This window comes from Scyliorhinus canicula, chromosome 4 (genome assembly GCF_902713615.1).
Source record: "Scyliorhinus canicula chromosome 4, sScyCan1.1, whole genome shotgun sequence".
Lineage (NCBI taxonomy): Eukaryota > Metazoa > Chordata > Chondrichthyes > Carcharhiniformes > Scyliorhinidae > Scyliorhinus > Scyliorhinus canicula.
The window spans coordinates 140,754,561-140,776,768 of record NC_052149.1 but is presented as its reverse complement, the minus strand read 5'-3'; the positions used below and the strand labels follow the sequence as shown (position 1 = coordinate 140,776,768).

Below are 22,208 nucleotides of genomic sequence, written 5' to 3'. Positions count from 1 at the left end.
CCCAGTGACAACATTACATACTCAGATCAGGTGAAATATGGCAAGTTACAGAGCAAAGCTGCCTTCAAATACATCTGCCCAATATATCTCAGCTCCAATCTCAGAAAAATAGCTCCAATTGCACCAATACCCCAAATCACAGATTTTCTATTTACCACTCCCAATCCTGGTCTGAGACTGGCAATTTTTTGTCACTTCATATCAAAGGGACAATTTTGTTCTGTAGCTCAGATTACCTACACTCATTATCAGTTAAGAATAATGGCCAGCAAAGACAATCATTATGCCATCTAAACAAACCAGGATTTAAACTGGGTTCCAGAGGCAACAGGTAATTGTCTAACATCTACTCCTTTCTATTTTAATGCTTACACAAAACAAGCAGCTTTTAAATCAATGTGAGAACTGAACACCCCAATGATCCTTACCTGGAAATTTGGTGCCCAGCGTACAAAAGTAGTGCAGTCAAAACATACAGATACAGCTGGACCAAGTGTTGCCGAGGCAGAGTGAGGAGAACAAGGCTTATTATATAACCTAAAGGACAATTAAAAAAAGAAACACATTCAATCACAACAATACTATTTTTTTAAATATATTTTTTTATTCTCCTCCTTTTTCACATTTTCTCCCAAATTTTACACCCAACAATAAACAATAATCAGTAACGAATGTAATGTCAATCCCCATTTCAATAACTATCCCATCCTCCCACTAAGCCCCAGACATTGGCCAGCATGTGTAACATAAACAAACGACAAGGAATCAGGAATCACCCATAGTCACCATTAACACATACAGTCCCCCTCCCCCCAACCCTCCCAGCCCCCAACCCCCCTAATGTTTGATGTGATCCAATTCTCAAAAGTGCATAATGAATAATGCCCATGAATTGTAGAACCCCTCCATCCTTCCCCTCAGTTCAAATTTGACCTTATCAAGCATTAAGAATTCCAGCAGGTCCCCCCGCCACACCAGGGCACAGGGTGGAGAGGTTGATCTCCACCCTAACAAGATCCACCTCCGGGCGATCAACGAGGCGAAGGCTACAACATCTGCCTCGGCGCCCATTTCCAATCCCGGCTGGTCTGACATCCCAAATATGGCCTCCTGAGGGCCCGGGTCCAGTTTCACGTGCACCACTTTGGAGAGTACCCTAAACACCCCCTTCCAGTAACCCTCCAGCTTTGGACAGGACCAAAACATATGAACGTGGTTTGCAGGGCCTCTCCCTCAACGTTCACACACATCTTCTACCCCCTCAAAGAGCCAGCTCATCCTCGCCCTTGTAAGGTGCTCTCTGTACACCACCTTCAGCTGTACCAGCTCCAACCTCGCACATGAGGTGGAGGCATTCAACAGCAATACAACTATAAGAAGAAACATATTCAATCACAGCAGCACAACTACAAGATTTATTTAAAAGACCTAAGCATCATGCTTTTTGGGAGCTGACATATGGTGTCTCTTTCTACTTACGATGGCATAACCCACGGATGTGCCAAGACTACCCTGACCACAAGAGGATTCATATCTTTCACAGATTTATTTCTTCAATCTCTCCAAAGACAGATTAAGTTAACACAAGGCGAGGTGAGCCTTGGTCCGAACAGTTAAGCTGCTTTATTGCAAGACTTTACTCTAAGGTCAACGTGCAGAATGACAGCGATTAAAGGTACTTTGTTCAATTAACATAACTTATTCCTCATGATGATACAATACATAATGCTTCCCCATGTTTTACTTCACTATTTGAAGAGAGGCAATATCACCCACTATTTCAAATCTTTTTATCTCAACAAATGCCCTCACATGTGCCATTGCAAACTATTTCACCCCCAAAGTTTTTGTTTCAAAAAATAGGCTCCAAAGTAAACTTTAAGTTATACTTATTCCCCCACCAATCACTACAAAACCAAAGCAGAATCCACCAGTCAAAACTGACAATGGACCCCGAGAAGTTCAAACGATTAAGATGGTTGGAACAACAATTAGTATCAATGTCAAATTATGTTACACGGTCTCCAGGACTCTGGTTCATCAGTCCCACCTGAGAGCAAATAAAAGTCTACAAGATTCGGCAGCCAATTTAGCTCAATATAATATTTTCAACACAAATGACATTAAGGAAAGTTGCAAAACAGATCTGATAAAAAAAGGACAGTAGCAACACAGATGTGACATCAGCTGAGTGACAGGAAACGTGGGAGTGTTGTTCGGTTGTATTTTGAACTGGAGGATGGTTTAGAATGGAGTTTCCAAGGTGTCAATGTTAGGACCCCTACTGTGCTTGATATATATTGAATTCAGCTCAGTTGGCTTGACAGCTGTTTGTAATGCAGAGCGAGGCAAGCAGCGTGGGTTCAATTCCTATACTGGCTTCTCAACCTTGCCCCTCACCTGAGGTGTTGTGATCCTCAGGTTAAACCACCGCCTGGCAGCACAGTGGCGCAGTGGGTTAGCACTGCGGCCTCACGGCGCCAAGGCCCCAGGTTCGATTCCGGCTCTGGGTCACTGTCCGTGTGTAGTTTGCACATTCTCCTCGTGTTTGCATGGGTTTCGCCCCCACAATCCAAAAATGTGCAAGCTAGGTGGATTGACCACGCTAAATTGCCATTTACTTGGAAAAAATAATTGGGTACTCTAAATTTATTAAAATAAAGGTTAAACCACTGCCAGTCGAAGGAAAAAGCAGCCAATGGTCATCTGGGACTATGGCAACTTTACCTTTTATATTAATGACCTAGACTTGGGTGTACAGGGCACAATTTCAACATTTGCTGTCAATACAAAATTTGGAAATGAGGATAATGTAGAACTTAAAAATGACAGACATATTTAAGGGTAAGATTTAAGGAAGTGTGAGGTGATTAATTTTCGTCGGAAGAATGTGGAGACACGTGGAAGGAGTAACACAAGGTGTTTTGCTCTTGCAGAAAGCCAGCATGGTAAGATGGGCTGAATTTTGTTTTTAATTTAAAATACCCAATTCTTTATTTTCTAATTAAGGGGCAATTTTAGTGTGGCCAATCCACCGCCTGTACACATCTTTGGGTTGTGGGGAGTGAGATCCACGCAGACCCGGGGAGAATGTGCAAACTTCACAAGAACAGCGACCCAGGGCCGGGATCGAACCCTGGTCCTCAGCGCTGTGAGGCAGCAGTGCTAACCACTGCACCACCATACCACCCGAGGCACGATGGGCTGAATGAGCACTTTCTGTGCTGCACCCATTCCATGATAAGGTTTCCCCTATCACAGTATAAACAGAAATCATGAAACATGAAGTTTGATAAATTGCACAATTTCCTGGAACAGGTTGATATAAAGACAAAGTCAACAACTAGCCTTTTGTATTGTGCCTACATGTTCTCAAAATCCCCAAAAAAGGATTGCAGAATGTCAAGAATCAGCAATATTCAAGATTCAAACAGTTATCCCAGATGAAAGGAGACCAGTCTTTTGTGACGCACCCAATACTTTCTCTCAATTTCTATGGTTTGGGTGTGTCCCTGTCCCAGTCAACATGGCTGTTTACTAAATCAGGTCATTAATAAAGCTAATGGATTTAATGCTTGGTATAACACGATCTTTAATGACTGTGATAATTACAGACAATTAGTTTCAACCTTAACCTCAATGTGGCAAGCTTTCCTACATCACCAATTAAACAATCTGAACTGTTTAGTGAGCAACATTGACCTGTACCAAGCAAGACAAATGGAGGCAGGTTAACATCCACTGAAACTGTGCTCGAGAAAAATGTTGTCTCACTTCTCCCACACACAAAATAAAGAATTATTTTCTATAATCGCGGGGGTGGGTGCACAGAGCTTGTGTATTGCTGACAAAAAGCCATGCTGTCGAAGTTTTCTATTTTGCACTCATCAGGCCAGATGCAAGAATGCCAAATTTCAACAGGGACCACGATTATGTTGCTTGAGTAGAGGTGCTGATTGGTTGCCAAGTCAGCGCAAACAGATCAAGCCATTTCCATGATTTGTGCACCAGGGTATAATTGTTAGCCATTCTTTATTCAAAAACAGTGTAATACCTCAATATGTTCAAATTTCTGTCTGCAGAGATTAGTTCCCTGAATGTGAATATCTTTCGCTTCTAGCAAGAGTAAGAGAGCCACCCAATACTTTAATGTATGAGCTGCACTTTAATGTAGCCTAAACGGGAGCACGACATGGCCGGTAGATGCCAGGAAAAGACTCCCACAGGCTTCCCGGCAGCCAGTACACCTCGTGAGATCTATCCGGATCTTGCTAAGCCATGCAATCCTCAACCAGGTGCCATTCAGTATGGTCCAAACATGGACCAGGCAGATTTGGGCTCAGGGGTCTCTCAGGCCATCAGAGGCCTTTGGCTGTCAGGGACAGAGCAGGGTGGCCCCCTGGCCTGACCCAGAATGCAGGTACCATGTCACTGCCAGGACAGCACCTTGGAACTGCCACCCTGGCACTCCTAAGATGCCTGGATTGCACTGCAAAGCTGGCAGGAGCACTGCCAGCACGGCCAGGGCCTGAGCGGGACCATGCCCATGAAAGGAGAGTAGAGGGAGTATGAAAGGAGTGGCGGATAAAGAGTGGGGGGTGCAGAGCGGGTATGAAGACCCTGTGTAGGATTGGGGGGGGGGGTATCTTGGAATGAAGGGGCGCGAAAAAGGGGGCATTGGAAGGCCTGAAAATCAGGCCTCAGCGATCCCATAGGGTGTCATCACTTCTTGGGATGTGGGGTAATGCCCATCTGTGTGTGTGTGTGTTGGGGGGGGGGGGGGAGGAGAGGGGGGGGGATATTGCCCATGGGTAGGTTGTGTGGGGGAACCACAAGTTCACTTTTGGAGATTGGGGCACTCTTCCAAAATGGCGGCCCAATCTTTGAGGAGGTTGTTGCTCCAGCGGGTTCAGCTCCCCAGCGATGACAATTCTATGTGGGCTTTACCAGGGACTAACTCCCCAGGGCCTGAAAAAAAAGGACAAAGTGTGGTAAGATAACGGTGGGGAATTTGCCGACAGAGCCGGTGGGAAACTCCCAGCAAAACCCACCATAAATGACACTTCAAAACTTTTTTGCTAGATCACACCCTCGATTTTGAAATTTTTCATTCTTGCGCCTGTCCTGATAACTGCAAAACAAAAAGATGGAACAGCATTCCTTTTTACAAGCAATATTCTTTTCAGTATCTTGCTAACAGGAGCCCAGTTACATTCATAATGCTTGGCCCAAAACGGATTTTGAAAACTACAGATATTTTATATTTTGAAGCATAGTCTCCTTCATAATCTGATCTGTAACAGTCATCCCATTCCAATGTTTTCTTCAACAATGTCTCCCTCCAGAAACTCGGATTCCAGCTAAATCACTGCTGCCCCCTCTCCACTCCCCAAACACCCTGCTCAAGTGCTCATAGTGTATGAAGCTCAGCAGACTGTCAAATATTCTATCATACACAGAAATCATAGGAAAGTCTGACCTTTTTCTTGCCCAATTGAACAGATGCACTTTCCAAAACCATTAGCAATTTATAGGAGGATCAGTAGTCCTGATTTTCCTTCCCACATTTGTAGCACCTATTGATTGCTCCTATAATACGCAACCAATTCAGTATCGATTAAGGACTGAATCTGGAACCATCTGGTATATGACTTTGTTTTGAAACTTGCAGGTCATTTACTTACCAATCAATTTTTTTGGATTTAATACAATAGAACTGAAAGTGAAATTTCTAACCTTGCCAACAGAAGTCTCTCTCAAGGCATTGGTGAATCTATCCAACTGGACCTTGGCCGATCTGCATTCTACAGGTCACTAGATTTGGCAATTAAGTTATAAACACATAATAACGCTCACTTTCTGGAAATTCACCCCTCGAAATGGAAGGAAGACTTCAAACATTAAATTTTAGAAATCTTGTTCATGCATCTCAAATTCACAAGGATGTCAAATTTGAATCATCAGCCAAATAGGATCTATTGTTTACAACACCTGAGCACCAAGTGATGGCAGATCAAGCTTTGGAAATCCCAAAGCAATTACCATCCTATTTTCCGGAAATGTCTTTGTTAAGGCCTGATGTTACCAAGTCTCACCTGGGTTTGCTCCGCATGCTGGTGCAAAATGCAAGTCACTGACGCACAACCCTCCAGCTGTGACCATATGAGAGAATGAGGTTGAACGCTCAGCCCCATGAGTTGCCCATATCACACATGCAGACAGGCTCCCATGTACACAGCATGAATCGTCATAAGTGCAATTAATAACAATGTTGTTTTATCAGCAAGGTTTACGTTACTTTTGATTTTGTTAAAGAGAAATATAAATTTTGTACTTATTTCTCAGAAGATTGAGATGATTTTATAACACATTAGAATGTTTCAAATAAACGTGATCTCTTGAAGCATTAATGTTTAATAGAAGTGCTTATACTTTTATTTCTGGTATGAATTAATTTACTAAAGCTATTCAATTAAAAATATAATGGGTACAAATGTATTACAGTTTCTAGGGAAGAAAGCAGTGAACTATTTATAATTTCCTTAAATTCTGATGAGTTTTTTCAGAGGCAAGTGAAAGCAGGTTGGGTCAAACAGGGAGTTGATTCCCAGGGTCTTCTTCCCCACCGATAGGTCAGCAGTCGACTAAGTTGGAGAACCACTTTTCGGGGATATCAAGCACATGGAAGTCCAGCTAAGCAGTCACTTAGAAATGGGTTCTTTCACCCTGACGCCATAAAGCACAGGTTGACAAAAAGGCACTTTTAATGCCAGGTGTAGCGACGGAGACTGTAAACTAGCTATCCATAACATGGAGGTGCTGCTCCATTTGTAGTGTATCAACAGACCTAGAATGGAAAATCATGATCACCTTTGGTTACAGGTCTCAGACTTCCATAAATTGAGTTATGCCGAAGATATAGAGTTCACCTTTTTATATTAATGTTATTTTTTGAAAAAACAAGATTCCTTTAAGAATCTTCTTAAAACATTCAGTTCCTTTTTGCACAGGGAATATCTTATTCATCAGTACGAAGGACATTTCATTTCCAACATCCCCTCGGTATATAGACACCAATGACTGATTTATCAGGCACCATGAATCTGACACGGAGTCCTTTCAAATGGAATAATGCCGCTCTAATACCCCCGACTATGCCACCGTGAATCTACAAATTACTGAGGTCACTAAACACGCAAATCAAGTTCTGGCCAACAGAGAACATAAGCCAATAAATATGAATTGAATAATTCTTGTTTGTATTTAATTCAAATAAACAAAAAAAATAAATTCTGCATAATATCTTTAACTCATCATAATCTAAGAAATGAAATCTTCACTTTTTTCATTAAAAAAATTGACCGTAATGCTCAACCAGGACGTAATGCTCAACCAGGATAAAATCTGTTTTTAAAAAAAAAAACTTTTCGTTACTCATCTCACTAAAGCACAAAATGGAAGCAACTGATCACTTAACACATATTTGTGTGCTACTGATCAAAACAAAAGCAATATCGATATGTAAAAGGTTATGTTCAGCAATCCTGTTGGATAGGTTAAGCAGTTTCCCTCCAAGTCACTCACCTCCTGACTTGGAAATAAATCGCCATTCCTTCACCGTTGCTAGGTCAAAATCGCAGAACTCCCTCCCTAACAGCACATTGGGTGGACCCACATCACATGGGACTGCAATAGTTCAATAAGGCAGCTCGCCACCACCTTTTCAAGTGAAGTTCGGGATAGGCAACAAATTCAGGCCTAGCCAATGAAGCCCACATCCTGTAAAAATGATTTTTAAAAAATATACAAATACTAAACTATAGTAAAATATGATCTAGAATTCCACACGTTGTAAACTCTTAACTTTTAAGGCACCTTAAGAAATGGTGATAGTCATACTAATCTGTTCCACCTAACAATAAGCTTTTCTACTTCATTAATGTATCCATGGGAGGTGTTGCAACCTTCAGATGCTGTTGCTTAATGTATTTTTCTGGTGCTACTTGGACTAGACACAGTTTACATGTAGGAGTGGGGCAACCCTGATAGAGGTGCATCACAACTAGACAGGAATTCCCTCAGCACAATCAGAGGCGGCACAATCAATTAGAAGACAGGTCATAAGGTCATAAGATCACTTAGAAAGTGAAATGATGACGCCACTGGTTTTCTGGAGATTGGGGTGATAAAATTCAGAATAAAAGGTTCATCATGCTGGAAGAACAGTACGAGTCCGATCAGTGTTTTCAATCAACATTCAACTGCCATAATAGTATGATCCAACTGCAAAAGCCTTGATTTTTAGTTAAAATGTTGTGGTAAACATAGTACTTTGCACAGTGAAAATGTGAACGTCCACTTACATCGGAGGTTGATTTTCAAATTATGTTGATTTGTTCTTGGATGGCAAATTCTGATCAAAGAAATACTTTTTGTTCCTTGGTAGTGCATAACTTTGGTATTGTTGGGAAAAGACATGTGCTTTTGAAGCTTTTCTGCTTGCGCTCATCAGGACAGTTGCAAGAATGCTAAATGTTATTTTTTTATAAAAATAATTTTTATTCAGATTTTCACAAAATATCAACAGAAAATATTAACAAAAAAAAAATATTAACAACTAAGAAAAACAAGAAAGAACAAACCCCCCCCCCCCCCCCCCCCCCCATTAAATACAAAAAGAGATTAACACCCATCATAACCAAAGAACACATGTACACGCCTCTTCAGCCCAAAAAAACGAACCCCACCCCGGGGCTGCTGCTGGCCTTTTTTCCCTACCGTTCTGCCAGGAAATCAAGGAAAGGCTGCCACCGCCTGAAAAACCCCTGTACTGATCCCCTCAGGGCAAATTTCACCCTCTCAAATTTGATGAACCCCGCCATCTCATTGATCCAGGACTCCACGCTTGGGGGCCTCGCATCCTTCAACTGAAGAAGAATCCTCCGCCAGGCTACGAGGGACGCAAAGGCCAGAACACCGGCCTCTTTCGCCTCCTGCACTCCCGGCTCCACTGCCACCCCAAATATTGCGAGTCCCCAGCCTGGCTTGACCCTGGATCCTACCACCCTTGACACCGTGCTTGCTACCCCCTTCCAAAATTCCCCCAGCGCTGGGCATGCCCAGAACATATGGGCATGGTTCGCTGGGCTCCCTGAGCACCTAGTACACCTGTCTTCGCCCCCAAAGAACCTACTCATCCTCATCCCGGTCATATGAGCCCTATGTAGCACCTTAAACTGTATGAGGTTAAGCCTCGCACATGAAGAGGAGGAGTTCACTCTTTCCAGAGCATCGGCCCACGTCCCCTCCTCAATCTCCTCACCCAGCTTCTCTTCCCATTTACCCTTCAGCTCCTCCACCGAGGCCTCGTCCACACCCTGCATCACTTGGTGCATGTCCGAAATCTTCCCCCCTCCAACCCACACCCCCGAGAGCACCCTGTCCTGGACCCCACGTGGGGCAACAGAGGGAACCCCACCACCTGCCGCCTGGCAAACGCCCTTACCTGCATATACCTAAAAATGTTCCCCGGGGGGAGCCCGAAATTCTCCTCTAACTCACCTGGGCTTGCAAACTTCCCATCGACAAACAGGTCCCTCAACCTCCTAACACCTGCCCTGTGCCAACTCAGGAACCCGCCATCGATTCTCCCTGGAACAAACCAGTGGTTCCCCCGCATCAGGGACCCCAACGAGACCCCCACCTCCCCCCTGTGCCGTCTCCATTGCCCCCAAATTTTGAGGGTAGCCGCCACCACCGGGCTCGTGGTATACCTCGTTGGAGGGAGCGGCAACGGCGCCTTTACAAGCACAACCAAGCTCGTGTCCACACAGGACGCCATCTCCATCCTCTTCCATGCTGCCCCTTCCCCGTCCATTACCCACTTACGCACCATCGCTGCGTTGGCAGCCTAATAGTACCCACAGAGGTTGGGCAGCGCCAGCCCACCCCATCCCTTCCCCGCTCCAAAAACACCCTTCTCACCCTCGGGGTCCCGTGCGCCCATACAAATCCCGTAATACTCCTGACCCTCCTTAAAAAAGCCTTCGGGGATAAGGATGGGGAGGCACTGGAACAGGAACAAAAACCTCGGGAGCACTGTCATCTTGACTGACTGCACCCTGTCAGCCAGCGACAGCGGCAACATGTCCCATCTTTTAAACTCCTCCTCCATTTGTTCTACCAGCCTTGTAAGGTTAAGTTTGTGTAGGGCCCCCCAGCTCCTGGCCTCCTGGACTCCCAGGTACCTAAAGCTCCTCTCCGCCCTTTTTAGTGGGAGCCTACCAATCCCCTCCTCCTGGTCCCCCGGGTGCACGACGAACAGCTCGCTCTTACCCAGGTTGAGCTTATACCCTGAGAAGTCCCCAAATTCTCTGAGAATCTTCATCACCTCCGGCATTCCCCCCACTGGGTCCGCCACATATAGCAATAAGTCATCCGCATAAAGTGACACTCAGTGCTCCTCCCCACCCTGCACCAGTCCCTTCCAGTTCTTCGACTCCCTCAACGCCATGGCCAGGGGTTCGATCGCCAACGCAAAGAGCAAGGGGAACAAGGGACATCCCTGTCTCGTCCCTCGGTGTAACCGAAAGTACTCCGACCTCCTCCTATTCGTGGACATGCTCGCCATCGGGGCCTCATATAACAACCTCACCCATCTGACAAACCCCTCCCCAAACCCAAACCTTTCCAGCACCTCCCACAAGTACCCCCACACAACCCTATCAACGGCCTTCTCCGCGTCTAGCGCCACCACTATCTCCGCTTCCCCCGCTACCTCCGGCATCATAATAACATTCAAGAGCCTCCGTATGTTGGTGTTCAGCTGTCTTCCCTTCACGAACCCCGCCTGGTCCTGGTGGATGACCCACGGCACACAGTCCTCTATACTTGTGGCCAAGATCTTCACCAACAGCTTGGCGTCTACATTTAACAGAGAGATCGGCCTGTATGATCCACACTTCAGGGGGTCCCTGTCCCACTTAAGGATCAAGGAAATCAGCGCCCGGGACATAGTCAGGGGCAAAGCCCCCCCTCCCTTGCCTCGTTAAAGGTCCTAACCAACAGGGGACCCCGCAGGTCTGCATACATTTTATGGAATTCAACCGGGAACCCATCCGGCCCCGGCGCCTTCCCCGACTGCATGCTCCCTATCCCTTTGACCAGCTACTCCAACTCAAATCGGCGCCCCCAGTCCCTCCTCCACCTTCGGGAACCTCAGCCGGTCCAAGAAGCGCCCCCCCCCCCCCCCCCCTCCGCTGGGGGTTCAGACCAATACAATTCCCCGTAAAAGTCCCTGAAGACCAAATTTATGTCTGACCCCCTTCGCACCACATTCCCTCCCCTATCCTTAACTCCACCAATCTCCCTGGCCGCGTCCCGCTTACGGAACTGATGCGCCAGCATCCTACTCACCTTCTCCCCATATTCATAAACCGCTCCCTGTCCCTTCCTCCACTGAGCTTCCGCCTTTCTGGTGGACAATAAGTCGAACTTGGCCTGAAGACTACGCCGCTCCCCCAGCAATCCCTCCTCCGGAGCCTCCGCGTATCTCCTATCCACCCTCACCAACTCCCCCACCAGTCTCTCCCTCTCTCTCTCTGCTCTCTCATCTCCCTATGGGCTCGAATGGAGATCAACTCCCCTCTAATCACGGCCTTCAATGCCTCCCAGACCTTCCCCACTCAAACCTCCCCATTATCATTGGCCTCCAGGTACCTCTTAATACATCCTCGAACCCGCCCGCCCGCCCACCTCCTCATCCACCAGCAGCCCCACCTCCAAGCGCCAGAGTGGGCGCTGGTCTCTCCTCCCCCAGCTCGAGGTCCACCCAGTGCGGGGCATGATCCGAAATGACTATCGCCGAGTATTCGGCATCCTCCACCCCCGAAACCAGCCCCCTGCTCATAATTTTAAAATCGATCCAGGAATAGACCTTATGCACATGGGAGAAGAACGAAAACTCCCTGGCCCTCGGCCTCGCAAACCTCCAAGGATCCACCCCTCCCATCTGGTCCATAAACCCCCTCAACACCTTAGGCCTCCTACCCGTCCTGGACCTGGATCAATCCAATGGGGGATCCAGCACTGTATTGAAGTCCCCCCCATTAAGAGGCTCCAGATCTGGAATGCAGCCCAACATGCGCCGCATATAGAACATAGAACAGTACAGCACAGAACAGGCCCTTCGGCCCTCGATGTTGTGCCGAGCAATAATCACCCTACTCAAACCCACGTATCCACCCTATACCCGTAAACCAACAACCCCCCCTAACGTTACTTTTTAGGACACTACGGGCAATTTAGCATGGCCAATCCACCTAACCCGCACATCTTTTTTTTTTTAAATTCAGATTACCCAATTATTTTTTCCAATTAAGGGGCAATTTAGCGTGGCCAATCCACCTACTCTGCACATTTTTGGGTTGTGGGGGCGAAACCCACGCAAACACGGGGAGAATGTGCAAACTCCAAACGGACAGTGACCCAGAGCCTGGGACCTCAGCGCCGTGAGCCGGTTGTGCTAACCACTAGGCCACCATGCTGCCCTAACCCGCACATCTTAGGACTGCGGGAAGAAACCGGAGCACCCGGAGGAAACCCACGCACACACGGGGAGGACGTGCAGACTCCGCACAGACAGTGACCCAGCCGGGAACCGAACCTGGGACCCTGGAGCTGTGAAGCATTTATGCTAACCACCATGCTACCATGCTGCATAAAACCCGCGTCGTCCCAGTTCGGGGCATGTATGTTCACCAGCACCACCCGCTCCCCCTGCAGCTTGCTGCTCACCATCACATACCTCCTGCCGCTGTCCGCCACCACATTTGATGCCTCAAACGACACCCTCTTTCCCACCAGGATCGCCACCCCCTGATTTTTTGCATCTAGCCCCGAATGAAACACTTGGCCTACCCATCCCATCCTCAGTCTAATTTGGTCCACCACCTTCAGGTGCGTCTCCTGAAGCATGGCCACGTCCGCCTTCAGCCCCTTCAGGTGTGTAAAACACATGGGCCCGTTTGACCGGCCCATTCAGTCCCCTCACATTCCAAGTTACCAGCCGGATCAGGGGGCTCCCTGCCCCCCCCCCCCCCCCAGAGTAGCCATAACCCTTCCCCTGCCCGTCACTGGCCAGCTGCCCCCGCTCGGCCCGTTCCCCACGGCGACAAACCCCCATCCCGACCCCCCCTGCATACTCCAGCTCCTTCCTGGCCATTCCAGCAGCAACCCAGTATCCCCCACCCCACCCCCCAAGCTAGGACCACTCCTAGCCGCATTACTCCCTCCATAGTATTCCCGTAAGCCAGCTGACTCCTGCTGACCCTGGCAACTCCCGCCACTCCTCCGACCCCTCCCAACGTGGGGCTACCCCTCCTCCCCTGTACCCACCAGCAGGCTCTCCTCCTCCCCCTCCCGCTCTCACGCGGGGGGGAAAAAAAGCCTGCGCTTCTCAGCTCCAACCCCGCCCCCATCAACCCTCAGCACGGGAAAAAGCCCATGCTTTCCACCTGCCCGACCCCGCCTCCTCGAAGGCAGCTCCCATTGTCGGCCCAAGCCCCTCACGGGGCCCCATCCCCCTCCCCACCATCAGCTCCCCACACTGTAAATCTACTCCCCACCTCGAGCCCATCCACCGAACCCACGCAAAAAGACAGTGCCCCGCCCGCCCTGAAAACAACACAGAATCAGCATTAAACAGAAAGCCCCCCCTCAGAAAATAACAGGTACATACAGACCCCCGCACCCAACCCTCAGTTTGAGTCCAACTTCTCGGCCTGCACAAAGGCCCACGCCTCCTCCGGGGACTTGAAATAAAGTGTCGATCCTTATAGGTGACCCACAAACGTGCCGGCTGCAACATGCCAAACTTCACTCCTTTGCTGTGTAGCACCACCTTCGTCTGGTTGTACCCGGCCCTCCGCTTAGCCACCTCCGCACTCCAGTCCTGGTAGATCCGCACCACCGCATTCTCCCACCTGCTACTCCGCTCCTTCTTGGCCCACCTGAGCACATACTCCCGGTCAACGAACCGGTGGAACCGCACCAGCACCACCCGTGGCGGCTCATTCGGCTTGGGCCTCCTTGCCAGTATTCTGTGGGCCCCCTCCAGCTCCAGGGGCCCCTGGAAGGACCCAGCTCCCATCAGCAAATTCAGCAGGACGACCACGTAGGCCTCCAGGTCCGACCCCTCCAGCCCCTCCGGGTGGCCCAGGATCCGCAAATGTTTCCATCTCCGTCGGTTCTCCATCTCCTCGAACTGCTCCTGCCAGTTTTTGTGGAGCGCCTCATGCATCTCCACCTTTACCGCGAGGGCTGAGGCCTCATCCTCTCTTTCAGAGGCCTGCTGTCGGATCTCCCGGATTGCCACCCCCTGGGCTGTCTGAGTCTCCAGCAGCTTGTCGATGGAAGCCTTCAACGGCTCTAGCAGCTCCACTTTGAGCTCCCGAAAGCAGCACTGGAGAGTCTCTGGCAGCGCCCACTGCCTCTAGGTCTCCGCCGGCCGCCATCTTGTGCTTCTTCCCTCGCTTTTTCTTTGGCGCTGCCACCGCTCTCCTGCTTGCCCCACTCCTGGATCAGGCCATATACCGATGGGGAACTGCTGCTGACTCCTTCCCACGTCGGGAATCGTCGAGTAAGTACCGCTGGGGGCCTTAAAAAGAGCCCAAAAGTCCGTTCCTGGCGGGAGCTGCCAAACGTGCGGCTTAGCTCTGCATAGCCGCAACCGGAAGTCGAATGCTAAATTTTAAAGAAGGAAACAATTCATACTGCATGAGAAAAGAGTGCTAATTGGTTGGTAAGTCAATTCTGATTGGTCAAGGCACTGCCGTGTAGCATCAACCAGAGAACGATTGTCCCTTATGCTTTTTGTTCCATTCATAAAAACATAATGTTTGGTGCTGTTCTTTTTGCCTGCAGAAAACAGGTATCTGCGTATCTATATATGGAGCTTCTTGCAAGTGTAAGGAAACCACATCGCAAGCCAAATTGATAATCTTAAAACAGTTAGTGTAATTCTTAGCACTTAGGATAGTTCAACAAGTCCTGTCCTAGCACGTAATCATATTTAATTTTAGACAGTGGTGCGTAAAGTACTGACCATACTCAACCGGCCTGTATTTTCAAAGCCCTGAACCCGTTTGGCAACCTGCCCTTAAGTCAGACATTGTATTCTAAGTGGTAGTGATGTCCCACAGGGTTTTGTTCTTCCTGTGCTGTAATGATTTGGATATAGAGCTAGCAGGAGTGGTATCTAGGTTGTTTGGAAACAATACTAAAATAGGAGGCAATACAAATAATTCTAAAGTCCAATGGAAGCTGTAAAAGGATAATGGCAAGATGGTGTAATTAACAAGAGTGGTTGAGGAAATTCAACCCAGTATATATGATGTAGCATTGTATATTTTGATTATAAAGTAATTATCCTTTAAATGATGTAGAAGAGCAATGGCATTTGGGCAGAGGAATGGGTAATTAGGTTCACAAAACTATAAAAGCAACACAGGTAAATGTGGCTAAATTGGCTCTAAATGTCCAAAGGTTGCATGGGGTTACAGGGATAGGGTGGAGGATTGGGCCTAGGTCGGGTGCTCTTTCAAAGAGTTGGTGCAGACTTGATGAGCCAAATGGCCTCCTCCTGCCTGTAGGGATTCTATAATTCTATGAAGTAGTTAATGTCATAACACAACTAATCAAATACAAGTGGATAGAATTTAAAAGTCAAAATTTAAGTGAATGTACCTAACAAATCTTTGTAGGAGGAAATGTAAATATGAACAAAAATTCCAAGTGATTTGACAATTATTTAAAATTATGAAGGAATGCAACAAACTGGCTAAAACAAAAGGCCTAAGCAACTGTCAGAAGCAGAGAAAGGGGAATGACGGTAAAATTAAAGAGGGGACAACATTACGGCAGCACAGTGGTTAGCACTACAGCCTCACAGCGCCAGGGGCCGAGGTCCAATTACAGTCTTGGGTCACTGTCTGTGGGGAGTTTGCACATCCTCTCTGTGTCTGTGTGGGTTTCCTCCCACAGTTCCAAGATGTGCAGGCTAGGTGGATTGGCCATGCTAAATTTCCTCTAGTGCCCAAAAGGTTAGGTGGGGTTACTGGGTTATGGGGATAGGGTGGGGGCTCTTTCAGAGGGTCGGTGCAGATTCGATGGCCGAATGGCCTCCTTCTGCACTGTAGTGATTCTGCGCAAGCTTATTTTTAAACAAAGGCCTGTGAGGCTATGTACGGTTTGACTGTAGTAAGCAATGAAATAGAGAGCCCAGGTCAACATTTAATAATAGGTCAGATAGGTGGTCAGAACAGGGCAAAAAAGGGATTGGAAACAGGATGAAAACCTGGGATTCTGACTGTTGTTGATGTGGAAATCTTCAAAGAATGTACATTCTCAGCTGGAGCTCAGGTGAATGGCATTGAAATAAGACCATAGGACATAGGAGGAGGGCATTCAAGCCATCGAGCCTCCTCTGCCATTTAATGAGATCATGATTGATTTGATATGATAATCGTCAACTTCGCTTTCCCACCTTATCCCCATAATCCTTGGTTCCCCTACAGGTAGGTATACCGACCAAATCAAACCTCATTATTGTGAGCTTGTGATGGATCACAAAAGCACTGCAATTCTTAGGCTGCTGACCTTGGTTTTGGCATCAGATGACCAGAACTGAAAAGCAGATCACAGACCTATGAACAGAGCTCTGTGTTTGATGTTTCATCAGGGCAAAAGGACGAAGGCCCACAATCTCCTACCTCTGGCTACAGATGCAAAAACTTGTGTTTTTGTGTGGACAATGTCAAAATGCTGATCTTGAGAAAACATTAAAATTGGTTACAACTGAGGGATACAGCAGTAATTTGAAGTGGCTAACAAGTGTCAGAACTCTTCAGTTAAAAGATCAATGGCATTATTACTGTACTCAAGATCACTTATGAACCAAAAAAAGGTAATGATATTTAACTTTTCAAAGACTGTCCAACTATCTGTTTTCTTGTACCCTTAGATTTCAAGTTATTTCCAAGTGGAGAACAACATCTGGGGCTGGATTCTCCGGCCCCGACGCCGAAATTGTGTTCTGAGTCGGGGCGGAGAATCCGTTTTGGCGCACAAAATTAGGACCAAACCAAAATCGGTTTCGCAATTTTCAGCCCCCCCTGAAAGTCGCCGTACTCGTGGTGTACACTGAGCCGAGTATCCACCGCCTCAGCTTGCGGACACAAGACCATTGCTGGATGGAGCCAAGGAAGGCAGAGAGGAGTTTCGAAAACATTAGAGTGGCGGTTGGTGCAGAAACTTTGCAGAGAGGAGTTGCCTTCTGATCTACCTGATGCTGAGTCCACAATTCTCCCACAGTAAGATGCATTAAGATCTGCGTGTTTCTTTTCTTGTTGTTAAATGGGAAATTAAGTAGTAGTGTTTAGTTGTTCTTTTTGGGTGTGAAGTTAAAAAGTTGAATATTGTAGTTACAATTGTAGTTTTGTTTTAAAAATGACCACGCCCTATTTCTTCATGCAATCACAATCACTTCTGGAGCGAACATTCTTTACGCATAGTATTTCAAATCAACTAAAATATTGGGGTTTTGTCCAGTATCCTAGCCACTGTTGGGTCTGGGATCATAATATTTGAAAAATCAGTGGTGTGCAGTAATCAATCAAAGAAGAGAGGCATGCAGTGAACAGCCTTTCCATAACACAGACACTGTTAAGGCATTAAGTTGCATCATAAGGTTAGAAAAGCACTTGGAAGTATTTTTAGATGACTCCACAAAATGGGGTAGGATGGGAACCAATGTGTGGAACATCTCAGATTCAATTCAGCAGGATATTACATGATATTGCACAAACAAGAGCTACCTGGACAACATAGGAGCATAAGGAATAGGAGGAACAGGCCATTCAATGAGATAATACTGATCTTCGACTTCAACACCATCTTTCTGCATTATCCCCCTATACCTTGATGTTTTTAATATATAGAAATATATCAATCTTAAGTCTTGAAAGTACACAATGACTGAGCCTCCAAAGCCCTCTGGTGCAGAGAATTCCAAAGATTTGCCACTCCCAGTGAAGAAATTCCTCCTCATCTCAATCTTAAATGGGCTGGCTTTATTCTGAGAATGTGTTACCCGTGCCGTTTGAGTCACTTCACCGATGATCGAGAGCAGAATGATGGGGTGGTAGCTGGCTTTGACAAAGAGTCATCCAGACTCAAAACATTTACTCCCTTCTCTCTCCACAGTTGATGTCAGACCTGCTGAGATTGTCCAGTATTTTCTGTTTTTGTTTCAGATTCCAGCATCCACAGTGATTTGTTTTATCTATGGTAATTGGCTGGATTGGGTTTGTCCTGCTTTTTGTGGACTGGACATACCTCAGCAATTTTCCACATGGTCAGATAGATGTCAGTTTTGCAATGTTTTCAAACAGCTTGGCTAATGCACAGCTAGTTCCAGAGCACAAACAAGTCTTCCGTTCTCCTGTCCACTTGTAGGGCCCATTGCCTTTGTAGTATCCACTGCCTTCAGTTGTTTCTTTCTATCAAATGGAGTGAATCGGATTGACTGAAGACTGGCACCTGTGATGCCAGAACCTCAGATGGAGACCGAGATGGTTCATCTACCCAGCACTTCTGGATGAAGATGGTTGCAAATGCTTCACCTTGCCGTTTGCACTAACTTGCTGCACTCCCCTAAAGTAGAGGATAGGGATGTTTGTGGAGCTTCCTCCTTTGGTTAGTTGCTTAATTGCATACCAGCATTCACAACTTGATGTAGTAACTGCAGAGTTTTATCCAGTCAGGTGGTTGTGGAACCACTGAGCTCAGTCTAGCATGCATGCTAAACAGTGGAAAGAGCATGTAGTCCTGTATCATAACTACAGGTTAGCTCCTCACTTTTAGACATGCCTGATGCTGTTTGCTTCTAGTTTGGCAATCTCTGCTGATCTGAAAATTTAACAACTGAGTTTGAGTCCTCAACTAAGCTTTGGTGTATCCAAATCATTGAAAGGTGGATTTCTTTGACACAAGGATCAAGACCACCTATTAAACTGCCGCATATTCCCATTTACTAGCCCACAAAGCTAAACTTTTCCCTAGATTCTCTCTGGTTCCAACATTATAGCATATGTTTCTCTCATTGCTCTCTCACTATCGCTCATGCCCTCTCAGAGCAATTTATCCATGGTACCCACTTCTTGCTCCCTCAATCCTATCCAATTTAACTGCTGACCAATCAAGTTTACTCAGCAGATCCCAATGCAAGCCAATAATAGTAACAGTTCCCTCTTCATAGGTACTGCTCTCCTCCCATTCAAACTTGTAATCATTACCGCTCCCTCAAAGAAGTCTAGACCATGCAAATTCCCTCCTCATCTCCAACCTCTTTTTCCAATCAGAATTCCTTGACCAGGCTGTTATCTCCAAAATCCATCTTACCTTGATCATGAGAGTAGAATCATAGAATCTACAGTGCAGGAGGCGGCCATTTGGTCCACCGAGTCAACACCGGCCCTTGGAAACAGCCCCCAACTTAAACCCACGGCTCCACCCTATCCCCGTAACACAGTAACCCACCTAACCTTTTGGACAGTCAGGGGCAATTTAGCATAGCCAATCCACCTAACCTGCAAGTTCATGTTTGAACTTCCGCAATCAGGTTTCCACCCCTCCCACAACAAAACTCTCATACACTATCCTTCCTCATACTGGTCAACGGGCGACACGGTAACAGTGGTCAGCACAGTAGTCCCAGGTTCGATTCCAGCTCGAGGCACTGTCTGTGCGAGTCTGCACGTTCTCCCTGTGTCTGCGTAGGTTTCCTCTGGCTGCTCCGGTTTCCTCCCACAAGTCCCGAAAGACGGGCTGGTTAGGTAATTTGGACATTATGAATTCTCCCTCTATGTACCAGAACGCGACTGGGGGCTTTTCACAGTAACTTCATTGCAGTGTTAATGTAAGCCGACTTGTGACAATAAAGATTTTTATTTAACCCATTGGCAGCCTTTCTCAGTTAACACACCGCCTCCTCCAACATTTGCCTTCTGTGGTCCAGCTGTGTAAGGCTGCCCTAGCCTGCCTCACCTCCAATGTCCATGATTTAATATCCTACTAACGTCTAATGTCTTGACTTACGGAAAAAATAGGTACTGTTCTGTGGTTGATATCAACCAAGTTCACCATATTAGGCATGGAGTGAGAGTTTGTGAGCAGGGAAGTGAAGATGGAAACAACAGCTGCAAGCTACAATAATATCCTGAGGTGAATAATGTAGGATGAGACAAAATTTGCACACTGCACCCTTTGTGCAACTAATTTTGTCGAACCAATAGAGCCACAGAAGTGTGACCAGGAAAGTCTTCCATTTGTGCAGAATCTTATTTCCGGTGGTTAGGCACCGATAGTCATACATGCAGTTATCAACAACTTTATGAACATACGAACAAGGAGCAGAAGTCCATTTGGCCCCTCGAGCCCACTCTGTCATTTATAGAATTTACAGTGCTGAAGAATGGCCATTCGGCCCATCGAGTCTGCACCGGCTCTTGGAAAGAGCACCCTACCCAGGTCTACACCTCCACCCTATCCCCATAACCCAGTAACCCCACCCAACGCTCAGGGCAATTTTGGTCACGAAGGGCAATTTAGCATGGCCAAACCACCTAACCTGCACATCTTTGGACTGTGGGAGGAAACCGGAGCACCCGGAGGAAACCCACGCAGACACGGGAGGAATGTACAGACTCCACACAGACAGTGACCCAATCCAGGAATCGAACCAGCGACCCTGGAGCTGTGAAGCAACTGTGCTAACCACAATACTACCGTGCTGCCCCGTGCTTTAGTAAGATCATAATTGATATGATAGTAAGCTCAAATCTGCATCCCACCTCCCCGCAATAACCTTTCACCTTCTTGTTTACCAAGAATCTACACACCTCTGCCGTAAACGTATTCAACGGTTCTGCTTCCACTGCCTTTTCAGGAAGAAGTTCCAAAGGATTACAGCCCTCCGATAGAAAAAATTCACCTCATCTCAGTTTTAAATGGTGACCCCTTATTTTTAAACAGTTTTTAGACCAGATGAAATTTTTTAGCAGCTTTCTCCAAAACTGCAGTCAGACTCGTGCGTCTAAAAACTATTTTTAAAAGGCTTCAGGACATGATACCATTTTCCTCCCGTTCACCACCCCCACATTTGTCAATGTTATTGAGCTGTCTGGTAGTAATCAGAGGATATCAACAACACAATGCACAGAAAAAACAATAACATATTTAGAAGTTGACACAAGTCAGGCTTTGACATATTTGCAGCCAACATCAAGAACATAAGAATTTTGACGAAAATGCAAATGCAGCAATGTGGTTTTTCAGCAGCATGCACTTATTCCTGACAGCCACAATGGCAACTGATCTGAATGAATGTCCTGTTGGTTCACTCATTTGAGTGTGAAATGTGTGCATGTCAGGAAACTGTGATGTGGTTTCTAATTTGGAGTTTTACCCAACTGTGGATGCAGTAGTGAAAAAGGAAAAATACTGCAGTTATCAAGAAGAAGCACCAAAAGGGAGATAAGCTGACAGTTTTACTTTCCAGCTTTAATTATACTTGGAACAAATCCACAAGTGGAGCCATTACAAGTTATTCTGGGCCTCTAAACTGAAAGCCCAAATTAACCATGTTTTGTTAATTGCAGTGCAGCACTCTCGGTGCTCTTCAGTATTTGGATGTAAATAGTTAATTGTAAAGTGGCAGTTCAACATATACGGGAACTGTAATCCACCAATAAATTGGTCATTATGCAATTAGGAAATACAACACACACACAAAATGGTAAATTATAGCCTGTGGCATTGCAATTAAGCAAATTGTACCAATATTTGTGAGGCTAGCAGTTTCGATCTAGATAATATTCTTGCAGAGCTTAAAAGCTTCACTTTATATAAGAATAAGCTCTAAATGATGGTTCTATGATGCAGGTAAAACATAAGTAGCTAAACCACTTTTCTATACTAATAATCTTACTCAACACGGCATAAATACTTCAATTCCTAAATTTTTACTATCAATCATTACAATGCACCTGTTTAGCACCTGGCAGCTTCTAACACATAATCTAATAGCCGAGTTCACAAAAATACCAGTGTCAGGTTAAATAGGAAGCTTTAGAAAAGTTTTAACGATTTGA

The 22,208-nt window shown here is 46.3% G+C and overlaps 1 protein-coding gene across 1 annotated transcript in view; it reads right to left on the bottom strand.

Annotated features, from left to right (window-relative positions):
* The window catches only part of rnf145a (ring finger protein 145a), a 162,679-nt gene that overhangs the window by 94,381 nt on the left and 46,090 nt on the right, over positions 1-22,208 (bottom strand). Inside the window, exon 2 of the mRNA XM_038795281.1 lies at positions 429-537. Within this exon, the coding sequence (XP_038651209.1) occupies positions 429-537 (109 nt within the window). The remainder of the gene's footprint in view (positions 1-428; positions 538-22,208) is intronic.